The 18,929-nt window shown below is 43.3% G+C and overlaps 1 protein-coding gene across 2 annotated transcripts; it reads right to left on the reverse strand.

Annotated features, from left to right (window-relative positions):
- Nucleotides 1-287: 287 nt before the first annotated feature.
- On the reverse strand, nt 288-18,558 carry LOC118358890 (beta-1,3-galactosyltransferase 2-like). 2 transcript variants are annotated; one of them, XM_035736876.2, is made up of 3 exons: nt 4,466-6,249; nt 3,762-3,822; nt 288-2,688 (listed from the first exon to the last, which is right to left on the reverse strand). In XM_035736876.2, the coding sequence occupies exon 3, from the start codon at nt 2,292-2,294 to the stop codon at nt 993-995; it is 1,302 nt and encodes a 433-aa protein (XP_035592769.1). In that variant the 5' UTR covers nt 2,295-2,688; nt 3,762-3,822; nt 4,466-6,249; the 3' UTR covers nt 288-992. The 2 variants fall into 2 exon arrangements, with proteins under 2 accessions (XP_035592769.1, XP_035592768.1); XM_035736875.2 differs by lacking the exons at nt 3,762-3,822; nt 4,466-6,249 and adding an exon at nt 17,789-18,558.
- Between the last annotated feature and the right edge of the window lie 371 nt (nt 18,559-18,929).

Here is an 18,929-nt window from a genome sequence, read left to right on the forward strand (position 1 = left end):
CGCGTGAGCCTGTCTGCTGACCGTTGCCCCACCTCTGGTTTACTGACCCCTGCCTGTCTTAACCTGTCTATTGCCTGTCCCTGTTGGATTATTAAACCATTGTTAATTCTACCTGTCTGCACCTGGGTCTTACCTTCTTACCTGATAATATATGTAAATGGATGTTGACTGCAAAATGGCAAAATGAGTTGTTGGTGTATAATGGTGAATGGAAGATAGGCAGTGTCAAGTGAGGCGTTACTCAAAATTACAAACAACAAAAGCAAAAGAAACCTGAGAAATGTAATACATTTAGTTGTTATTTAATTGATTGCTCATGTGCAGACTCGTCACACTCAATGTAAAGCTTTAGAAAATACAATCTCAGTTGTTATTCTGAGTGCTTTCACCTTGGTTGTAAATAAAAAATATATGGCATATTGACAGGTAAACCCTTTTAATTAATATTTTATGATAATTATGTAAAGTAAACATTGAGAATGAGGGCAGCATTAGTGGTCCACATCATAAATATATTCATCATTTCTGTAGGTAGTGATGCATTTCTCTCTTTCCCTTTTCCCATCCCATGTCAATACTCTTAATATTATTAATTGTTTATAGTTCTTTGACAGAAATGTCCCCACAGTTAGTAACCTACCTGTTGTGTAACAAAACCCCATCAACCACTGGCCTTGTCTCTCTGATTATTGTATTTGCACCTGAAAGTGGCAGAATCCCCACTATGCAGTTTTTTTTGTGTGCATGCTTCATATTGCACATAAACATGGAACGTCACTGCCCTTTTTAAAAAGAGTTTTCAACAGGTTTACAATACATAACATCTCTCTCAAATTAAAAAAATAGTTTTAATTGACTCTACACAATACCAAAAACACTGCTCTTTCCCAGGTAGTGTATAGCTCTCTTAACATGCCCTTTCCAGATCCAACCATTCTTCTTGTCCGCTTCCTTACCATTTTGTCTTCCTCCCACAGTAAGTAGAGTTATCATCACTGAGGTCTCTCTGCGTGATACTTCCTGTGTCTATACCTCCCATTCCTTTCCTTGGCCATGTTGATGCATGCATTGTGCTTGTTGGTCTGCAGGTGGTTCCAGTACTTGATCAGTTCGTTGGGCTGGAACTGGTGGGAGGTGATGAGGTGGCTGTACTTACAGCTGGAGTAGGACACCCTCCAGTGGTTGAAGAGGAACTCGTTGGGCGGCGGCGTGGGGTCAATGCGGAGCTTGGCCAGGCATATGCCCACGTAAACGTCCTCCAGGTGCAGCCTCCGTATGCTCAGAGACGCCTGATAGATCCTCTCCGCCATGTCCCCAGATAACACATACCCGGTTCCCGAGCAGAAGATGGGGTACCTCTCGCTAGGGTACAGCTCTGGAGGCATGTACCACTTGCTGTCCTTGTTGCGGTTGGGTGCGTAGCCCCTCATCAGATAGCCAGTGAAGTAGCTCTGTCTGGGTGGGAGCTCGGGCTTCAGCAGCTTCTGGATGAGATACTCCGTGTTAACAAACATGTCACTGTCTGTCTTCATGACATAGTGCACCTGCGGGCAATGGGTGGCCACCCAGTTCATGCCCATCAGGGTTTTGATGGTGAGGTTGTAGTATGTGTCCTGATAGTCCTGCTGGATGATGTCATGGTGAACCCAGCTCTCCTCCTCAATAGCGGTCTGGGTGTACCTGTCCGAGCTCCGCCCTAGACCCAGCAGGAAGAGTCGGACGAAACCTAGACCCATGGCCACACTCTCGTTGCTCCACGTCTGCCGGATAGCATTCCTGGCATCTACCTGGCCTGGCTCTGCAGCGATCAGCAGCACCAAGAACGGGGTACTGTCCCTGCACTTGAAGGGCTCGTTGAGGATGTAGCGGTAGGGCTGGGAATTGAGCCTCCCTCCCACGCCCATCTCCTGCTGTAAACTGTTGTTGGCGCTCATCGAGTTTTCTAGTCCTGTTACACCCACCATGGCTTCCCCTCCACCGCCACCCTCAGCCTGCTGGGAGCTGAGGTTAAGCTGGTGCTTTGGAGGCACATAGCCTGTCTCTCGCCACAGGTTCCGCAGACTCAAGCTCTGATTTGCCTCGGTCTTGGCGTTGCGGAAGCCCTTAACGGTGTAGGTCAGGGGGTTGTCACGGGGCCCGGTCCGGCCTGGCAGCCAGTCCTGGTGGCTGAAGAAGAGGAAGAGAGTGAAGAGGAGGGCCAGGGACAGGAGACCTGCCATGTGGGTCCGGAAGAGCGAGCGCTTCATGGTCCAGGTCATCTTCATGGGGCAGCAGTGCCGCCGTCTCCACTGCATGGTGGATCAGCAGGCAGGGGGAGCAGGGGGCTGCAGCTGCTCTGGATGGCGTGGCGGCGGTCACATTCGATCACGTCAAACATGTGTTTGCCAACAGCCAGAGGGTTATCTGAGCTGGTAGATGTGTGGGAGTGAGCCCCCTGGCGGACCTACAAGGCGCCCTGGAAGGGGTTGCTTGAAGCCCCACACAGAGCTAGGAGGGAGATGGTTGAGCCCCCTCGCAGAGCTATTCTTGCATCCCCTGGCAGAGCTAGGAGGGTGCTAACTCTGTGGCCATGGAGGCCGGTCCCAGGCTCTTCACTGGCTCTGCAGACACACCAAGGATCATGCTCCAGGTACGGGCTCCTTCAGATCAGAGACTGGAGTCTCCTTCTTAGTGGATCACCTCTCTTATCTGGGAAGACAGAACAGAGAAACAGGCTTGGCAAATGCTCAGAAATGTGCCTACTACTGTAGAATTGTATGGCGTTGAGCCATACGTACGTCAACTGTTTAAATTGTATAGATTTTACTATATCCCCATGAAGAGGAACAAAGCTTATTTAAAATTATTCAGCTTTGACTTTGTGTTTAGTTGTTTCTCTACATTTTATTCCTAGTGGCAGATGATCAAAGTAATTCAGAATGACTCATCTATTAAAATATGAAGCCCCTCTGCTGCACTGCATGAGTAATGTATAGACAAAGAAATAGAACCCAATAGAATGGATTCTATGTGTACAGTATAATGTTAGCCATTCACCATGGTAAATACCTCTTGTAGTTTATATTTGCACTTTCCATGAAGTCAGCCAAACCTGACACTCATCTTCACTGGCCTTAAATGTCTGCATCGCAGACGCTCCGCCTGTGGTGGATTGTTAATAATGGGGAATTGAGATGGAGTGAAGAGTGTGAGTTCTTACGTCTGGATGATGGCTGCCATGGGTGATAGGGTGTAGGTGCTAGTGGGGAAGGGAGACAGGGGCATGTGTGTCCGTGCGTGCATTCATACTCACATGCATGTGTGTGAGTGTTTTTTATTTATGGTACTATAGATATGTATTAGGGAGCTGTGGAGGTGATATTGCATACATCCATGAGCATGTCAGTGTGGATGTATAACAGCAGGGGACTTCTGAGAATTTTATATCAGTTGTGTTTTGCTTTATAGTCTACTTTCTGGTATGCACATAGTACAAATTGCATGGTAAAACAGTAATTACTTGATAATTAGGTAATGACCAACTGTTCTCTTTCTTTGTGAGTGATTTAAACAACCAGTGCCATGTTCCAGTCGGCATCAATTAGTTCTCTATTATGAGGAATTGTTTGAAGAACCAACTACATTGTTATTACATAATTTTGCAATAACTAGGTAACCAACAGTTGAGCAGGACTGTGAAACAAAGCATAGCTGTATGTATGAAAACTCCAGAGAGCTAGACTAGCATTAAAACCAGGTCAACATCAACTTCAGTAACCTACCTCTCCTCTCCAGTTGAAGTGCACATAGTATGTGTGGTATCACTTCAATAGATTAGGCTGCCTACATGGGCGGAGAATTACGTCATTGTTAATTTTCACCATAAAAATGCACCTTTATCATAAAAGCATTACATGTATAATCACATTTGTGGTCACTTTTGAGAATGGTGTTTTTCTGCTAATGGAACATTCCAGCCTTGTTGAAGCCCCCCAGATCATCACCGATTGTTACGAATCCCTTTTGGCCCGACAGTCTAGGGGGGATGGTAACGAGACCCGTAACAGTCTAGGGGGGATGGTAACGAAACCCGTAACAGTCTAGGGGGATGGTAACGAGACTCGTAACATAACTCATGCAAATTATAATAGTGAAAAAGAGTGAGAACGAAATAACCACAGAAAACTAAATTACGGTCAAACACTCGTGGTTTATTTGAAAACACACGGTAATGGGGGAGTAGGAAAAGGGGCTGAGCTGGACCCAAGGAAAGAAATAATAAGTATCCAAAAACACCCCTAAGCTAGACTAGTTTACTTCACCAACAGCTAACTAACTAACCAAAAATATAGTGGGTGGTCCGCCCAGTTCTAACTAGTGTTTTTATACAAAGTATTCCTACGGGTAATGTATGCCTATGGGAGACTTATCTTGGTACCCCGCTTTCCCCCCGTCAAACAAACAACATAACAAAACCAATACTCACAGGTGGGGACAAAGTGACATGTAGTTGCAAAAACCCAACAAGAGATCTACAGACAGATGGCATTGACAGAGAGATTAAGCTCTAGAGCAAACAACAGACAGGGTTTTTAAACCAAGGGAAAGGGAATGTGATAGGGTAATGGAAACAGGAGGTGTGTCTTCTGATTAGCGACTGATTGATGACTGATTGGGGAATGATGATTGCCACCTGTGAGGAGGAGAGAAAATAAATACACACACGGGATACACACACACAGGATACCTGTATCCGTAACACCGATCCTCCGCCAAATTTCACAGTGGGTGCGAGACCTGGAGAGGCCTACAAGCCACAGTGTCTCGCACACACTGTGAAATTTGTGTACAGTCATAGGCACAATTTTTGAGAAAAACACAAATATATATTTTCACAAAGTCTGATGCCTCAGTTTGTATGATGCCAATTTGCATATACTCCAGAATGTTATGAAGAGTGATCAGAGGAATTGCAATTAATTGCAAAGTCCCTCTTTGCCATGCAAATGAACTGAATCCCCCAAAAATATTTCCACTGCATTTCAGCCCTGCCACATACGGACCAGCTGACATCATGTCAGTGATTCTCTTGTTAGCACAGGTGTGAGTGTTGACGAGGACAAGGCTGGAGATCACTCTGTCATGCTGATTGAGTTCGAATAACAGACTGGAAGCTTCGACAGGAGGGCGGTGCTTGGAATCATTGTTTTTCCTCTGTCAACCATGGTTACCTGCAAGGAAACAGGTGCCGTCATCATTGCTGTGCACAAAAAGGGCTTCACAGGCAAGGATATTGCTGCCAGTAAGATTGCACCTAAATCAACAATTTATCGGATCATCAAGAACTTCAAGGAGAGCGGTTCAATTGTTGTGATGAAGGCTTCAGGGTGCCCAAGAAAGTCCAGCAAGCACCAGGAACGTTTCCTAAAGTTGATTCAGCTGGGGGATCAGGGTACCACCAGTACAGAGCTTGTTCAGGAACGGCAGCAGGCAGGTGTGAGTGCATCTGCACGCATAGTGAGGCGAAGACTTCTGGAGGATGGTCCGGTGTCAAGAAGGGCAGCAAAAAAGCCATTTCTCTCCAGGAAAAACATCAGGGACAGATTCTGCAAAAGGTACAGGGATTGGACTGCTGAGGACTGGGGTAAAGTCATTTTCTCTGATGAATCCCCTTTCCAATTGTTTGGGGCATCCGGAACAAAGCTTGTCCGGACAAGAAAAGGTGAGCGCTAGCATCAGTCCTGTTTCATGCCAACAGTAAAGCACCTTGAGACCATTCATGTGTGGGGTTGCTTCTCAGCCAAGGGAGTGGGCTCAATCACATTTTGCGTAAGAACACAGCCATAAATAAAGAATGGTTCCAACACATCCTCCGAGAGCAACTTCTCCCAACCATCCAGGAACAATTTGGTGACGAACAATGCCAGCATGATGGAGCAGCTTGGCATGAGTTAAAAGTGATAACTATGTGGCTTGGGGAACAAAACATTGATATTTTCGGTCCATGGCCTGGAAACTCCCCCGACCTTAATCCCATTGAGAACTTGTGGTCAATCCTCAAGAGGCGGGTGGACAAACAAAACCCCACAAATTCTGACAAACTCCAAGCATTGATTATGCAAGAATGGGCTGCCATCAGGCAGGATGTGGTCCAGAAGTGAAAGCATGCCTGGGCGGATTGCAAAGGTCTTGAAAAAGAAGGGTCAACACTGCAAATATTGACTCTGCATCAATTGTCAATAAAATCCTTTGACACTTATGAAATCCTTGTAATTATACTTCATTATTCCATAGCAACATCTGACAAAAATATCTAAAGACACTGAAGCAGCAAACTTTGTGGAAATTAATATAAGTATGTATGTTCAAATTTAATTTTTGACGAAAATTGAATAAGTGTCCGATCCTTAATTAACAGCCTTCACTCTTCTAGGAAGGCTTTCCACTACATGTTTGAACATTGCTGTGGGGACTTGGTCCTTCTGTGGCTCAGTTGGTAGAGCATGGCGCTTGTAACGCCAGGGTAGTGGGTTCGATTCCCGGGACCACCCATACGTAGAATGTATGCACACATGACTGTAAGTCGCTTTGGATAAAAGCGTCAGCTAAATGGCAAATATTATTATTATTATTATATTATTACTTGCTTCCATTCAGCCACAAGAGCATTAGTGAAGTTGTCACTGATGTTGGGAGATTAAGTCTGGCTCACAGTCAGCATTCCAATTCATCCCAAAGGTGTTTGATGGGGTTGAGGTCAGGGCTTTGTGCAGGCCAGTCAAGTTCCTCCACACTGATCTGTGGGGACTTGCTTCCATTCAGACACAAGGGCATTAGTGAAGTCGGCACTGATGTTGGGAGATTAAGTCTGGCTCGCAGTCGGCATTCCAATTCATCCCAAAGGTGTTTGATGGGGTTGAAGTCAGGGCTCTGTGCAGGCCAGTCAAGTTCCTCCACAATGATCTCGGCAAACCATTTCTGTATGGACCTCGCTTTGTGCACGGGGGCATTGTCATGCTGAAACAGGGAAGGGCCTTCCCCAAACTGTTCCCAAAAAGTTGGAAGCACAGAATCGTCTAGAATGCCTATGTATGCTCTTAACGCTAAAGGGCCTAGCCAGACCATGAAGAACAGCCCCAGACCATTCCTCATCCACCAAACTTTACAGTTGGCAAAATACATTCGGGCAGGTAGCGCTCTAGTGGTATCTGCCAAACTCAGATTTGTCCATACGGCTGCCAGAAGGTGAAGCGTGATTCATCACTCCAGAGAACATGTTTCCACTGCTCCAATGGCGGAGAGGTTTACACTACTCCAGCCAATGCTTGGCATTGCGCATGGTGATCTTAGGCTTGTGTGCGGCTGCTCAGCCATGGATACCCATTTTCTTATGCTTCACAACGAATAGTTGTTGTGCTGAAGTTGTTTCCAGGGGCAGTTTTGAACTCGGTAGTGAGTGTTACAACCGAGGACTGATGATGACTTGGCGGTCCTGCTCGGTGAGCTTGTGTGGCCTACTACTTTGCGGCCGAGCTGTTGTTGCTCCTAGACGTTTCCACTTCACAAAAACAGCACTTACATTTGACCGGGGCAGCTAGCAGAGCAGATATTTGATGAACTGACTTGTTGGAAAGGTGGCATCCTATGACGGTAAGGCCATTCTACTACCAATGTTTTCCTATGGAGATTCAAGTTTATTTGTTACGTGCGCCGAATACAACAGGTATTCTTACAATGAAATGTTTACTTACAGGCTCTAACAAATAATGCAAAAAAAAGGTCTTAGGTGTACAATAGGTAAGTAAAGAAATTAAACAACTGTAAAAAGACAGGCTTTTTTTCAATAGCGAGGCTATAAAAGTAGCGAGGCTACATACAGACATCGGTTAGTCAGGCTGATTGAGGTAGTATGTACATGGAGATATGGTTAAAGTGACTATGCATATATGATGAACAGAGAGTAGTAGTAGCGTAAAGGAAGGGTTGGCGGGTGGAATCCACTACTTAGAAGGGTTTTCCACATACTTGTGTATATATAGTGTATAACATAACAGGAAAATAAAGCATTTGTCTGGTACTAGTACTGTATGTAAACTCCTTAGGGCTAGTGGGCTGGTGATGATGGAGGTAGAATGGAATGGTAGGGGGGCTTCTTGCATATCATCAGCCGGGTTTAATGCCAGGGGCGGAAGTATAAATTGCAGGTTTGCACAACATGACGCTGGCTAACGCTACTCTGCACCGCTCTGGTGAGTCTGTGTCATCAGCCCCCCGCCGCTCCATGCCTCACCAGCCGGGACGGAGATTCATCTGTCAAAGGAAATTTCAGGCTCCAGCAAGCAGTATTGCAGGAGCCTCAGCCAGCCACCGGCGATATCAGCCTTCATCCACCATTCACCTTGCACCTCCAGCTTATCAATACCTCGCCTGCCTGCCTCTCTGCCTGCGTGGAGAGAAGCCACCCTGCCAGCTCTCGCTCTATGAGTATACACACATACACAGGCATTCACACACACACAAACATGCTGCCAGATATTGGCAAGCTGAGGGGCCTACGTTTCATTCCATATAATTGAGACACAAACAGCTCAGTTCCTGAATTCTTCCGCCATTTCTTTCTGTCTTACTTTCAGTTTGTTTGTTTATTAGCATTGTGTTTGTTCATGTGTTATGATGTGTAATGTTATAAGTGAGTGAGTGAGTGAGTGAGTGAGTGAGTGAGTGAGTGAGTGAGTGAGTGAGTGAGTGAGTGAGTGAGTGAGTGAGTGAGTGAGTGAGTGAGTGAGTGAGAGAGAGAGAGAGAGAGAGAGAGGGAGAAAGTGTTTACTCATTTGTCACAACAACTGGATGGGAGCATGCTAACCTTTTGAGCTTAATGTGCTTACCTTGTGCGGGCAATTAGGGCAGAATGAGAGTGGCCAAGGCTGGCTTTGCTTTAAAGGTTAACACACTTTACATCAGAGCAAATCGAATGCCCGAAAGGTTTCTGTTGTCGACTATACATGGAATAGTTATCAGGAGTCTAATACAGTATGCACACACGTGTGGGAGCACACGCACATTCACAGGAGAGGAGATGTTGACGTGTTGTTTGTCAAATCAAATTAAATGTTATTGGTCACATATATGTGTTTAGCAGATGTTATTGTGGGTGCAGGGAAATGCTTGTGCTTCTAGTTCCGACAGTGCAGCAATATCTAACTAGTAATATCTAACAATTTCACCACATATACCCAATACACACAAATCTAAGTAAGGAATGGAATAAATAATGTATAAATATATGGAGGAGCAATGTCAGAGTGGCATAGACTAAGATACAGTAGAATAGTATAGAATACAGTATATACATGTGAGATGAGTAATGCAAGATATGTAAACATTATGAAATTGACTTGTGTTTAATTTATTAAAGTGGCCAGTGATTTAAAGTCTATGCATAAGGCACTCACAACGCCTGTAAAGTCCTAGTGATGGATATTTAACAGTCTGCTGGCCCCGTCGATGTGGATAGGGGGATGTTCCCTCTGCTGTTCCCTGAAGTCCACGATCATCTCCTGTGTTTAGTTGACGTTGAGTGAGAGGTTATTTTCCTGGCACCACACCCCCAGAGCCCTCACCTCCTCCCTGTAGACTGTCTCGTCGTCGTTGTTGGTAATCAAGCCAACCTCTGTTGTGTGATCTGCCAACTTGATGATTGAGTTGGAGGTGTGCATGACCAGGGTGTACAGGAGGGGGCTAAATAAGCACCCTTGTTGGGCCCCAGTGTTCAGGATCAGCGCAACGAAGTGTTGTTTCCTACCTTCACCACCTGGGTGCAGATTGTTAGGAATACATAGGTATTCCACTTGTCAAAATGGGATAGGGCAGTGTGCAGTGTGATGGCGATTGCATCGTCTGTGGACCTATTGGGGCGGTAAGCAAATTGAAGTGGGTCGAGGGTGACAGGGTGACAGATGGAGGTGATATGGTCCTTGACTAGTCTCTCAAAGCACTTCATGATGATAGTCATTTAGTTCAGTTACCTTTGCATTCTTGGGTACAGGAACAATGGTGGCCATATTGAAGCATGTGGGGACAGCAGACTGGGATAGGGAGAGATTGAATATGTCCGTAAACACACCAGCCAGCTGGTCTGCGCATGCTCTGAGGACGTGGCTAGGGATGCCATCTGGGCCGGCATCGCTGCAATGGTTAACACGTTTAAATGTCTTACTCACTTCGGCCACGGAGAAGGAGAGCCCACAGTCCTTGGTAGCGGGCCACATCGTTGGCCCTGTGTTATCCTCAAAGTGGGCAAAGAACCTGTTAAGCTTGTCCAGAAGCAAGATGTCCGTGTCCGCGACGTGGCTGGTTTTCCTTTTGTAGTCTGTGATTGTCTGTAGACGCTGCCACATACGTTTTGTGTCTGAGCCGTTGAATTGCGACTCCAATTTGTCTCTATACTGACGTTTTGGCTGTTTGATTGCTTTAATGAGGGAATAACTACACTGTTTGTATTCGGCCATATTCCCATGCCACCTTGCCATGGTTAAATGCGATGGTTCGCGCTTTCAATTTTGTGTGAATGCTGCCATCAATCCACGCTTTCTGGTTAGGGTAGGTTATAATAGTCACAGTGGGTAGAACATCTCCTATACACTTCCTGATTACACCGTTGTCTAATCAAGTGAAATTTCACACCGTCTGATCAGGCATCAGGCAGGCATCTCTTTTGGTAGCGTTTCAGTGATTAGGCTGAACGTGGTGCTTCATTAATGTATTTCCTTGCCTCCATCCCTGTCACACCAGCCAATTAGTTACAGTAGAGATAATTGAGGCCCCAGCAGTTCCACCTCAGTAAAAAATATCAAAGACTGCATGGTAATATTTTAATCCAGCTAATGACTGATGCTTCTCAAATCACACCTAATGATAGACGCCATTGAATGGAGAGATCTAACAGAACACCAAGGCCCAAAATGTCCAAATTAAGAGTTTCTTTCCAAACCATTATATATCCATTTTCAGAAATGTTGGTAAATCAGCTATTATTGTTTAAAGAACTTATGAAAGATTGAAAGAGATTGATGTGTTTTATCAGTATCTACAGTGCCTTGCAACAGTAGTCATGCCCCATGGTGTTTTTCCAATTTTGTTGCATTACAACCTGTAATGTAATTAGATTTTTATTTGGATTTCATGTAATGTACATACACTACCGGTCAAAAGTATTTGGAACACCTACTCATTCAAGGGTTTTTCTTTATTTGTACTATTTTTTACATTGTAGAATAATAGTGAAGACCTCAAAACTATCAAATAACACAAATGTAATCATGTAGTCGCCAAAAAAGTGTTTAACAAATCTAAATATATTTTATATTTGAGATTCTTCAAATAGCCACCCTTTGCCTTGATGACAGCTTTGCACATTCTTGCCATTCTCTCAACCAGCTTAATGAAGTAGTCACCTGGAATTAATTTCAATTAAAAGGTGTGCCTTGTTAAAACTTCTTGTGACTCTCAAACCCAGATCCGGGAGTGTAATTATAGTCTCAAATGAATTAGCATAACGCAGCGGACATAAATACCCCTAGAAAATGTTCCTATTCATGAAAATCACAAATTAATTATATTGAGACACAGCTTAGCCTTTTGTTAGTCAAACTGTCATCTCAGATTTTCAAAATATGCTTTACAGCCAACGCTAGACAAGCATTTGTGTAAGTTTATCATGGCATGATGCTATGCTAGGCTCTGCTGGCAGCAGGCAACATTTTCACAAAAATAAAAGCAATCAAATTAAATCATTTACCTTTGAAGAACTTCAGATGTTTTCACTCAGGAGACTTCCAGTTAGATAGCAAATGTTCCTTTTTTCCCAAAATATTATTTTTGTAGGCGAAATAGTTCCCGTTTGTTCGTCACATTTGGCTGAGAAATCGACCGGAAAATGCGGTCACTACAACGCCAAACTTTTTTCCAAATTAGCTCCATAATATCGACAGAAATATGGCAAACGTTGTTTAGAATCAGTCCTCAAGGTGTTTTTAACATATCTATTCGATAATATATCCGTCGACAAAATTGGTTTCTCATAAGTGATTGGAAAAATGGCTACCTCAGTACTTTACGCAAGATTTTCGGCGGGAGACATCATGTGACCACTTGCTAAATGTGGTCCCTTACGGCTATTCTTCAACATAAATGCGTAAAAAGACGTCACAATGCTGTAGACACCTTGGGGAATACGTAGAAAATGTAAGCTCATTCGTAGCTCATTCACAGCCATATAAGCAGTCATTGGCATGAGGCTGTTTCAAAAAATGTGGCACTTCCTGATTGGATTTTTATCTGGGTTTCGCCTGTAACAGCAGTTCTGTTGCACTCACAGACAATATCTTTGCAGTTTTGTAAACGTTACAGTGTTTTCTATCCAGCTGTCAATTATATGCATAGTCGAGCATCTTTTCGTGACAAAATATCTTGTTTAAAACGAGAACGTTTTTCATCCAAAAATTAAAATACTGCCCCCTAGTCGTAAAAGGTTCAAAGATCATTTGTGGAATTTCTTCTTAATCAATTTGAGCCAATCAGTTGTATTGTGACAAGGTAGTGGTGGTGTACAGAAGATGGCCCTATGTGGTAAAAGACCAAGTCCATATTATGGCAAGAACAACTGAAGTAAGCAAAGAGAAACGACAATCCATCATTACTTTAAGACATGAAGGTCAGTCACGACGGAAAATTTCAAGAACTTGGAAAGTTTCTTCAAGTGCAGTCACAAAAACCATCAAGCGCTATGATGAAACTGCCTCTCATGAGGACTGCCACATGAATGGAAGACCCAGAGTTACATCTGCTGCAGAGGATAGGTTCATTCGAGTTATGTGCCCCAGAAATTGCAGCCAAAATAAGTGCTTCACAGAGTTTAATTAACAGACATTTCATCATCAACTGTTCAGAGGAGACTGTGTGAATCAGGCCTTCATGATCGAATTTCTGCAAAGAAACCAATACTAAAGGACACCGATAATAAGAAGAGAATTGCTTGGGCCAAGAAACACGAGCAATGGACATTAGACCGGTGGAAATGTGTTTTGGAAATAAACTCTTCAAACGTTTTTTTTTTTGTTTTTGTGACAGTCAAACCGAGTTTAAAGATTAACATTGTGTAAGTTTCTCATCCTATTAAAGTCCATAGTCTAATATGTTGACGGTCAGTTATTATAAATGCGAGCCTTGTCAGAGTATCGATCGTTCTTTGTTTCATAGTTGCCATTGGCACTCTGTCAAATGCAGTCTGATATTCAAGAGCTGTGTGTGATGCTATATGTTTGTTTATTGAGGCCAAAACAAAGGTCTCTGGATAGTAATTTTTGGGGGGACTGGTTTATTTGATGACACAAATGACCTTATGTATACCAGACAAATGCTGCTGAAATCCGACCAGCTGACAACTAACTGCATGTTGGGCTGAATGGGTCTAGAGAGGACATTGTGGTGCACACAATACATGTGATTGAATAAACCATTCAAGGTAGACTACTCTTCACACGTACCTCAACCATAACTGTGATATTTGTTTTGATAAAGCAATCTCACAAGTTTTCAATATGTGTACAGGTTATGACTGTAATACAATGATATGGCTGTATTCCCCTATTGTTACAGCCAGACTCCGTGAGGGTCAGTCTGAGGCCAAAGCATTAACTTAGACCTACCCCTCCCAGATCCGGGAGAATTGTCATCAACTGACATAATTAGCATAATGCAACGGACAAAAAATATTTCTAGAAAATATTATTATTCATGAAATCACAAGTGAAATAGAGTGAAACACAGCGTAGGCTTTTGTTAATCACCCTGTCATCTCAGATTTTGAGATTATGCTTTACAGCCAAAGCAAGACAAGCATTTGTTTAAGTTTATCGATAGCCTAGCATAGCATTATGTGCAGCTAGCAGTAGGCAACTTGGTCACGGAAATCAGAAAAGCAATCAAATTAAATTGTTTACCTTTGATAAGCTTCAGATGTTTTCAGTCACGAGACTCCCAGTTAGACAGCAAATTTTATTTTGTCCCATAAAGATTATTTTTATAGCCGAAATACCTTCGATTGTACTTCACGTTTGGTTGTGAAATCCACCGGAAACTGCGGTCACGACAACGCCGAAAAATATTCCAAATTAGATCCATAATGTCGACAGAAACATGGCAAACATTTTTTATAATCAATCCTCAAGGTGTTTTTCAAATATCTTTTCGATAATATATCAACCGGGACAGGTAGCTTCTTAGTAGGAAAGAGAGAAACAATGGCCGCATTTGTCTATTACGCACAAATCACTCTGAGAGCCACCAGCTGACCACTGACACAATGTTGTCGTTCAGGCTCATTTTTCAAAATAAAAGCATGAAACTATGTATTGTGACACAAGAAAAAGGAATCTGGTTGATATCCCATTCACTGCTCAATAGGGACGCATAGGAACGCAGAGCTTTCTAAATAAGAGTCCCTTCCTGATTGGATTTCTCAGGCTTTCACCTGCAATATCAGTTCTGTTATACACACAGACAATATTTTTACCGTTTTTGGAAACTTTAGAGTGTTTTCTATCCTAAGCTGTCAATTATATGCATATTCTAGCATCTTGTCCTGACAAAATAGCCCATTTACTTTGGGAACGTTATTTTTCCAAAAATGAAAATACTGCCCCTTAGTTTCAAGAGGTTAGTTAAGCAGTTGTCACTCAACTGTCACGCCCTGGTCGAAATATTTTGTGTTTTTCTTCATGTATTTGGTCAGGCCAGGGTGTGACATGGGTTTTTGTATGTGGTGTGTAGCTTAGTGGGATTGTAGCTTAGTGGGGTGTTCTAGGAGAGTCTATGGCTGTCTGAAGTGGTTCTCAATCAGAGGCAGGTGTTTATCGTTGTCTCTGATTGGGAATCATATTTAGGCAGCCATATTCTTTGGTTGTATTGCGGGTGATTGTCCTGAGTGTCTTGATGTCCTTGTGTCAACTAACATCAAACAAGTATAGGCTGTTTTCGGTTTTCATTTATTGTTTTGTAGTGTTCGTGTTTAGTCGTGTTTACGTTTAAATAAACATGGATCGCAATCGACACGCTGCAGTTTGGTCCGACTCTTCTTCACCATATGAAAACCGTGACATCAACCCAACCCTCAGTCGGAACATGACATTTTTTCTAAGAATAGCCTTTATGCTCTTTCCATCCAGTGCTGATGTGTGTGTGTGTGTGTGTGTGTGTGTGTGTGTGTGTGCTGCTGCTCCAGAACGGGTCTAAATGAATTGATTAGTGTTCTGAAATTTCACACTGTACCTCTGACCCCATCGCTCTCACATCTAAAGGCATTTTAATCTGATGTTAGGATTATAAATAATTTAGCGGCTTGTGTTGTTATTACCATCATCCTGAACAACGTTTACAGCAATGTTCAAGTAGGCCGTGGAGACGTGAATAGGAGTCTGATTGAATCTACTCACAACTTTACTTTGTATTCTTACGTTCTGTCCTCTGTGGGTTGACTTCTTAGTTTTCTGGGTTTTTTCAAACATGGGGAATGTACTGGGAATTGCATGCTATTGTGCTTCATTCAGAGTGAGTGTATTATTTGTATATTGGTTTCTGGTAAACGTACACCTTCACTCCTCTTTCTTGCTTTCTGTCTCTTTCTCATTCTCTGTGTTCAATCGTGGCTTGTTTGTTCTGTGTCTATCTGGATAATCTTGAGTAAAAGCAGGAAAGGCAGGCCTTGAGAAAATGTGTGTTTGGGCTAATGTTACTGGATTGACGGGGTGTTACTTTACTTCATCGCCTAGGCGCTGGTCAAATTTAGGCCAGGCCACCGGAGCCCCCCTGTACAGAAATCCACATCTGATGTACACACAGCCATATCTGATGCCTTCGAATCACATTCAGCCGTAGCAACTCGGAGGCATTTTCTGATACTGTATTAGTATTTATGAGACATACAGCAAACCCTCAGAATGGGTGCAGCTTAATAAGAATAGTTTAATTAAATGAGAATAGGTGATCTTTGTTGACGATGCAGCTGCTGTTGGGTTATGTGTGTGTCATAGATTTAATCACTGTATTAAGTTGTGTCTGTGTGCGTCATAGGTGAATTCACTATGTTGGGTTGTGTGTGTCTTGTGCATTAAGTCATTTTTCTGGGTTGTTTGTGTGTCATCTGTTAAGCTGCTGTGTTGGGTTTTGTGTGTTTGCAGGTTAATCTGCTGCAATAAATGATGACGTGCTTTGAAAATGAGATCCTTTTTAAGTTTCTTAGTAGAGGGGGAATCCTGCGAACCAGATGAAGAGCCAAACCTCATGCATTTTAAAGGAACATCTCAGCAATTAGCCATCCCTAAGCATCTGGGCCAGTGTGCCAATTTCCCCAGTCAGTGGGATGGACATGATGCATTGGATAGAGACAGTGTTAATTGAATTGGATCAATGAGATCTGCCCAGCGTGCCAGCATGAATCACTGGATCAGGCAGGTAATGGTTTTGAAAGGGCTGTAAACGACAGAGCTGTGAGCCTGGCTATGCTGTGGGAAGAGGATATATTGATAGATGGATGCATAGATGGATAGCACATTTACTATTATGATTTTAACACCCACAGTTTTCAATTTAACGCTTTCTTAGAAATTATGTGACCATCTCAAATAGAGTTAAACTAAAACTTTGACAAAGTGTTGACAAATTAACACCCCAAGATTGTTGGGTGTTGCAAATTCCGACTGAAATTAATACTTTATTAGAGCTAATGCTGTTACACTTCCTCTGTGTTAGGGAATTAACACCTGTAGTGTTACAGTAACACATTTTGGGGTTGTGTTTTAACACCGTAGAGTGTAAAGCCTTATTTGCATATTTATTTCCCAGGGTGCCTTTCAAGGGAATTTTAGGGGTTCCTGCACCTCCCATGACTGTGTTTGCTAGTGACAGAGACAAGGCTGTTGCATTTGATGGCTTTCAGTCTTGTGGCCTTCACCAACTAAAGTTACATTATTTATGACAATACAAAACTTTTTGGGGACAATACCATACTTTGACAGCCTAGCTCTACCCTAGCACAGTGGCCTTAAACTCATGGTTTGTAGGCCACTTTGGCAAGTCACATTATGCTGGCTTGCAAAGTGTTATACAATTCTTATAGGATGTCTAACAATAGGAACTTTAAATCACCTGAAATCTGTTGTTAGAATGACTGCCAAGGTAGGGAAGAATGATACATGAGACTATCTAAACTGTCTAAACTGGAGAAACCAACTCAATAATTAGTGAAATAAGTTTAACTTACAGATTGGATTCGTTTAGAAATATCTGTTTAGTGTATTGTTACTTTGTGTATTATAAGATCAATTATTCAATCAATGTCTACAATGTCTATATATAGATAGATAGATTAAAAAAAATAACTATTCTAAAAAGCCACCAAAGCATGCTGGGAAATATAATAATGAGGCCTCTCCCGCTGTCTTTAACTCAGAGAGTTAATGATAATTAACTCAACGCAGTATAGTATTCTACTGTGATTCAAAGAACACTTCATTTATTCACCGCAGGTGGCGTCAATTTCAATGCCACTGATGTAAGCACCACTAGAATCAACACTCAGGTATAACACTCACAACACTTTTTACCTCAAACTGAGATTTTAACACCCACAAATGTTCTGTGAAGCGAGAGAAGAGGATGGGAGAGAGGAGAATGGAGGAGAATGGGGGGTAAATTAATAATGAGGATTGGGGGAGGTTGAGTGCCAGAGCTGATGAAACATATAGTACTGTACCTCCTGTGACTGGCAGACGGACTGTGTGATCACTGGTGCCGTCTGTCGACACACTCGGCACGCCAACACTGCTCCTCTCCTCAGAAATCTGGGGTAATGTCCACTTCCACCCTGTCTGCCTAATCACACAACACACATCCACCTCGCCCGGGTCTGAATGTATTATCGTTGGTGTAACACTCATCCATTTGTCACAGTGCGTTCCACAGCCTGTGTCCTCTCCTCCTCTGCCTCACCAAGACTTCAGGTTTAGGGTTATTTCTCCCCTCTTTTCAATCCTTGTCTCAGCACTACACCTTTCCTATCTCTCCAACGGACGCACCTGTTTCTCTCTTTCTCCTCATGTCCCCACTTCCCTTATTGCAATGTGCCCGAAAATAAAACAGAAGCCTTCACTGTGCCATTTGTTTCCTCTTCACTGCTCTTTTATGTATCTGTTATCCTCAGCCTGCTCTGCTGAAGGAAAGGAAAGCAGTGCTGAGGGACGACAGAGCCGAGCTGTGGTGGAAGTGCTGCGGCTAGTCCCTCATGTTGCTAGGCAGTCTGACAGAGAGAGAGAGGGAAAGGAAAATAAAAAAAAACCCTCCACTCAGGGTTTCTGAGGATGGCTGCAGTAGAACATGATCCTGAATCTCGAGGAAAAAGCTCTCGTTCCTATTTTTCTTTCTCTCTCTCCCTCTCTCTGTCCAGCTCCTCTCGGCTGGGCTCCGTTGTTCTGCAGCGGGAGAAGAAGTAGCAGCTGTAGCGTGGAAGCAGAGGCAGAGGCAGGCTGACAGACACTGCTACACTGACTGAGCTCTCAAACGTCACTGCATACTTAGCAGAGGGGGTCACACGTGATCCACGTGACCCGTTTTAGATTCACTCCGTTCCTCTACCCTCCTCACCTAAAGGGATTTAATTCTGTGTGGGCTTGATGGATGGACACGTTTTTTTCCTCACACACACACCATACAAATTGACAAGTTTATGAAACCCCCGTGTCTGATTCTTCATGAACAGTAACTCTGTGGTTCAGTAGCATAATAGCCGATGAGAGCTATGTGATGCAGATGGGACGAACACTGTAAATATTGTAAGGTATCTCAGCGGCACGGGTGAGGGACTACATAATTAATAGGATACCTCTGGTTGACAGAAC

Source organism: Oncorhynchus keta, chromosome 26 (genome assembly GCF_023373465.1).
Source record: "Oncorhynchus keta strain PuntledgeMale-10-30-2019 chromosome 26, Oket_V2, whole genome shotgun sequence".
In the NCBI taxonomy this organism is placed as follows: Eukaryota; Metazoa; Chordata; class Actinopteri; order Salmoniformes; family Salmonidae; genus Oncorhynchus; species Oncorhynchus keta.

Excerpts from the sequence above, each read along its gene's own strand:
- LOC118358890 (XM_035736875.2), bottom strand. The coding sequence starts at position 2,294 with ATGCAGTGGAGACGGCGGCACTGCTGCCCCATGAAGATGACCTGGACC.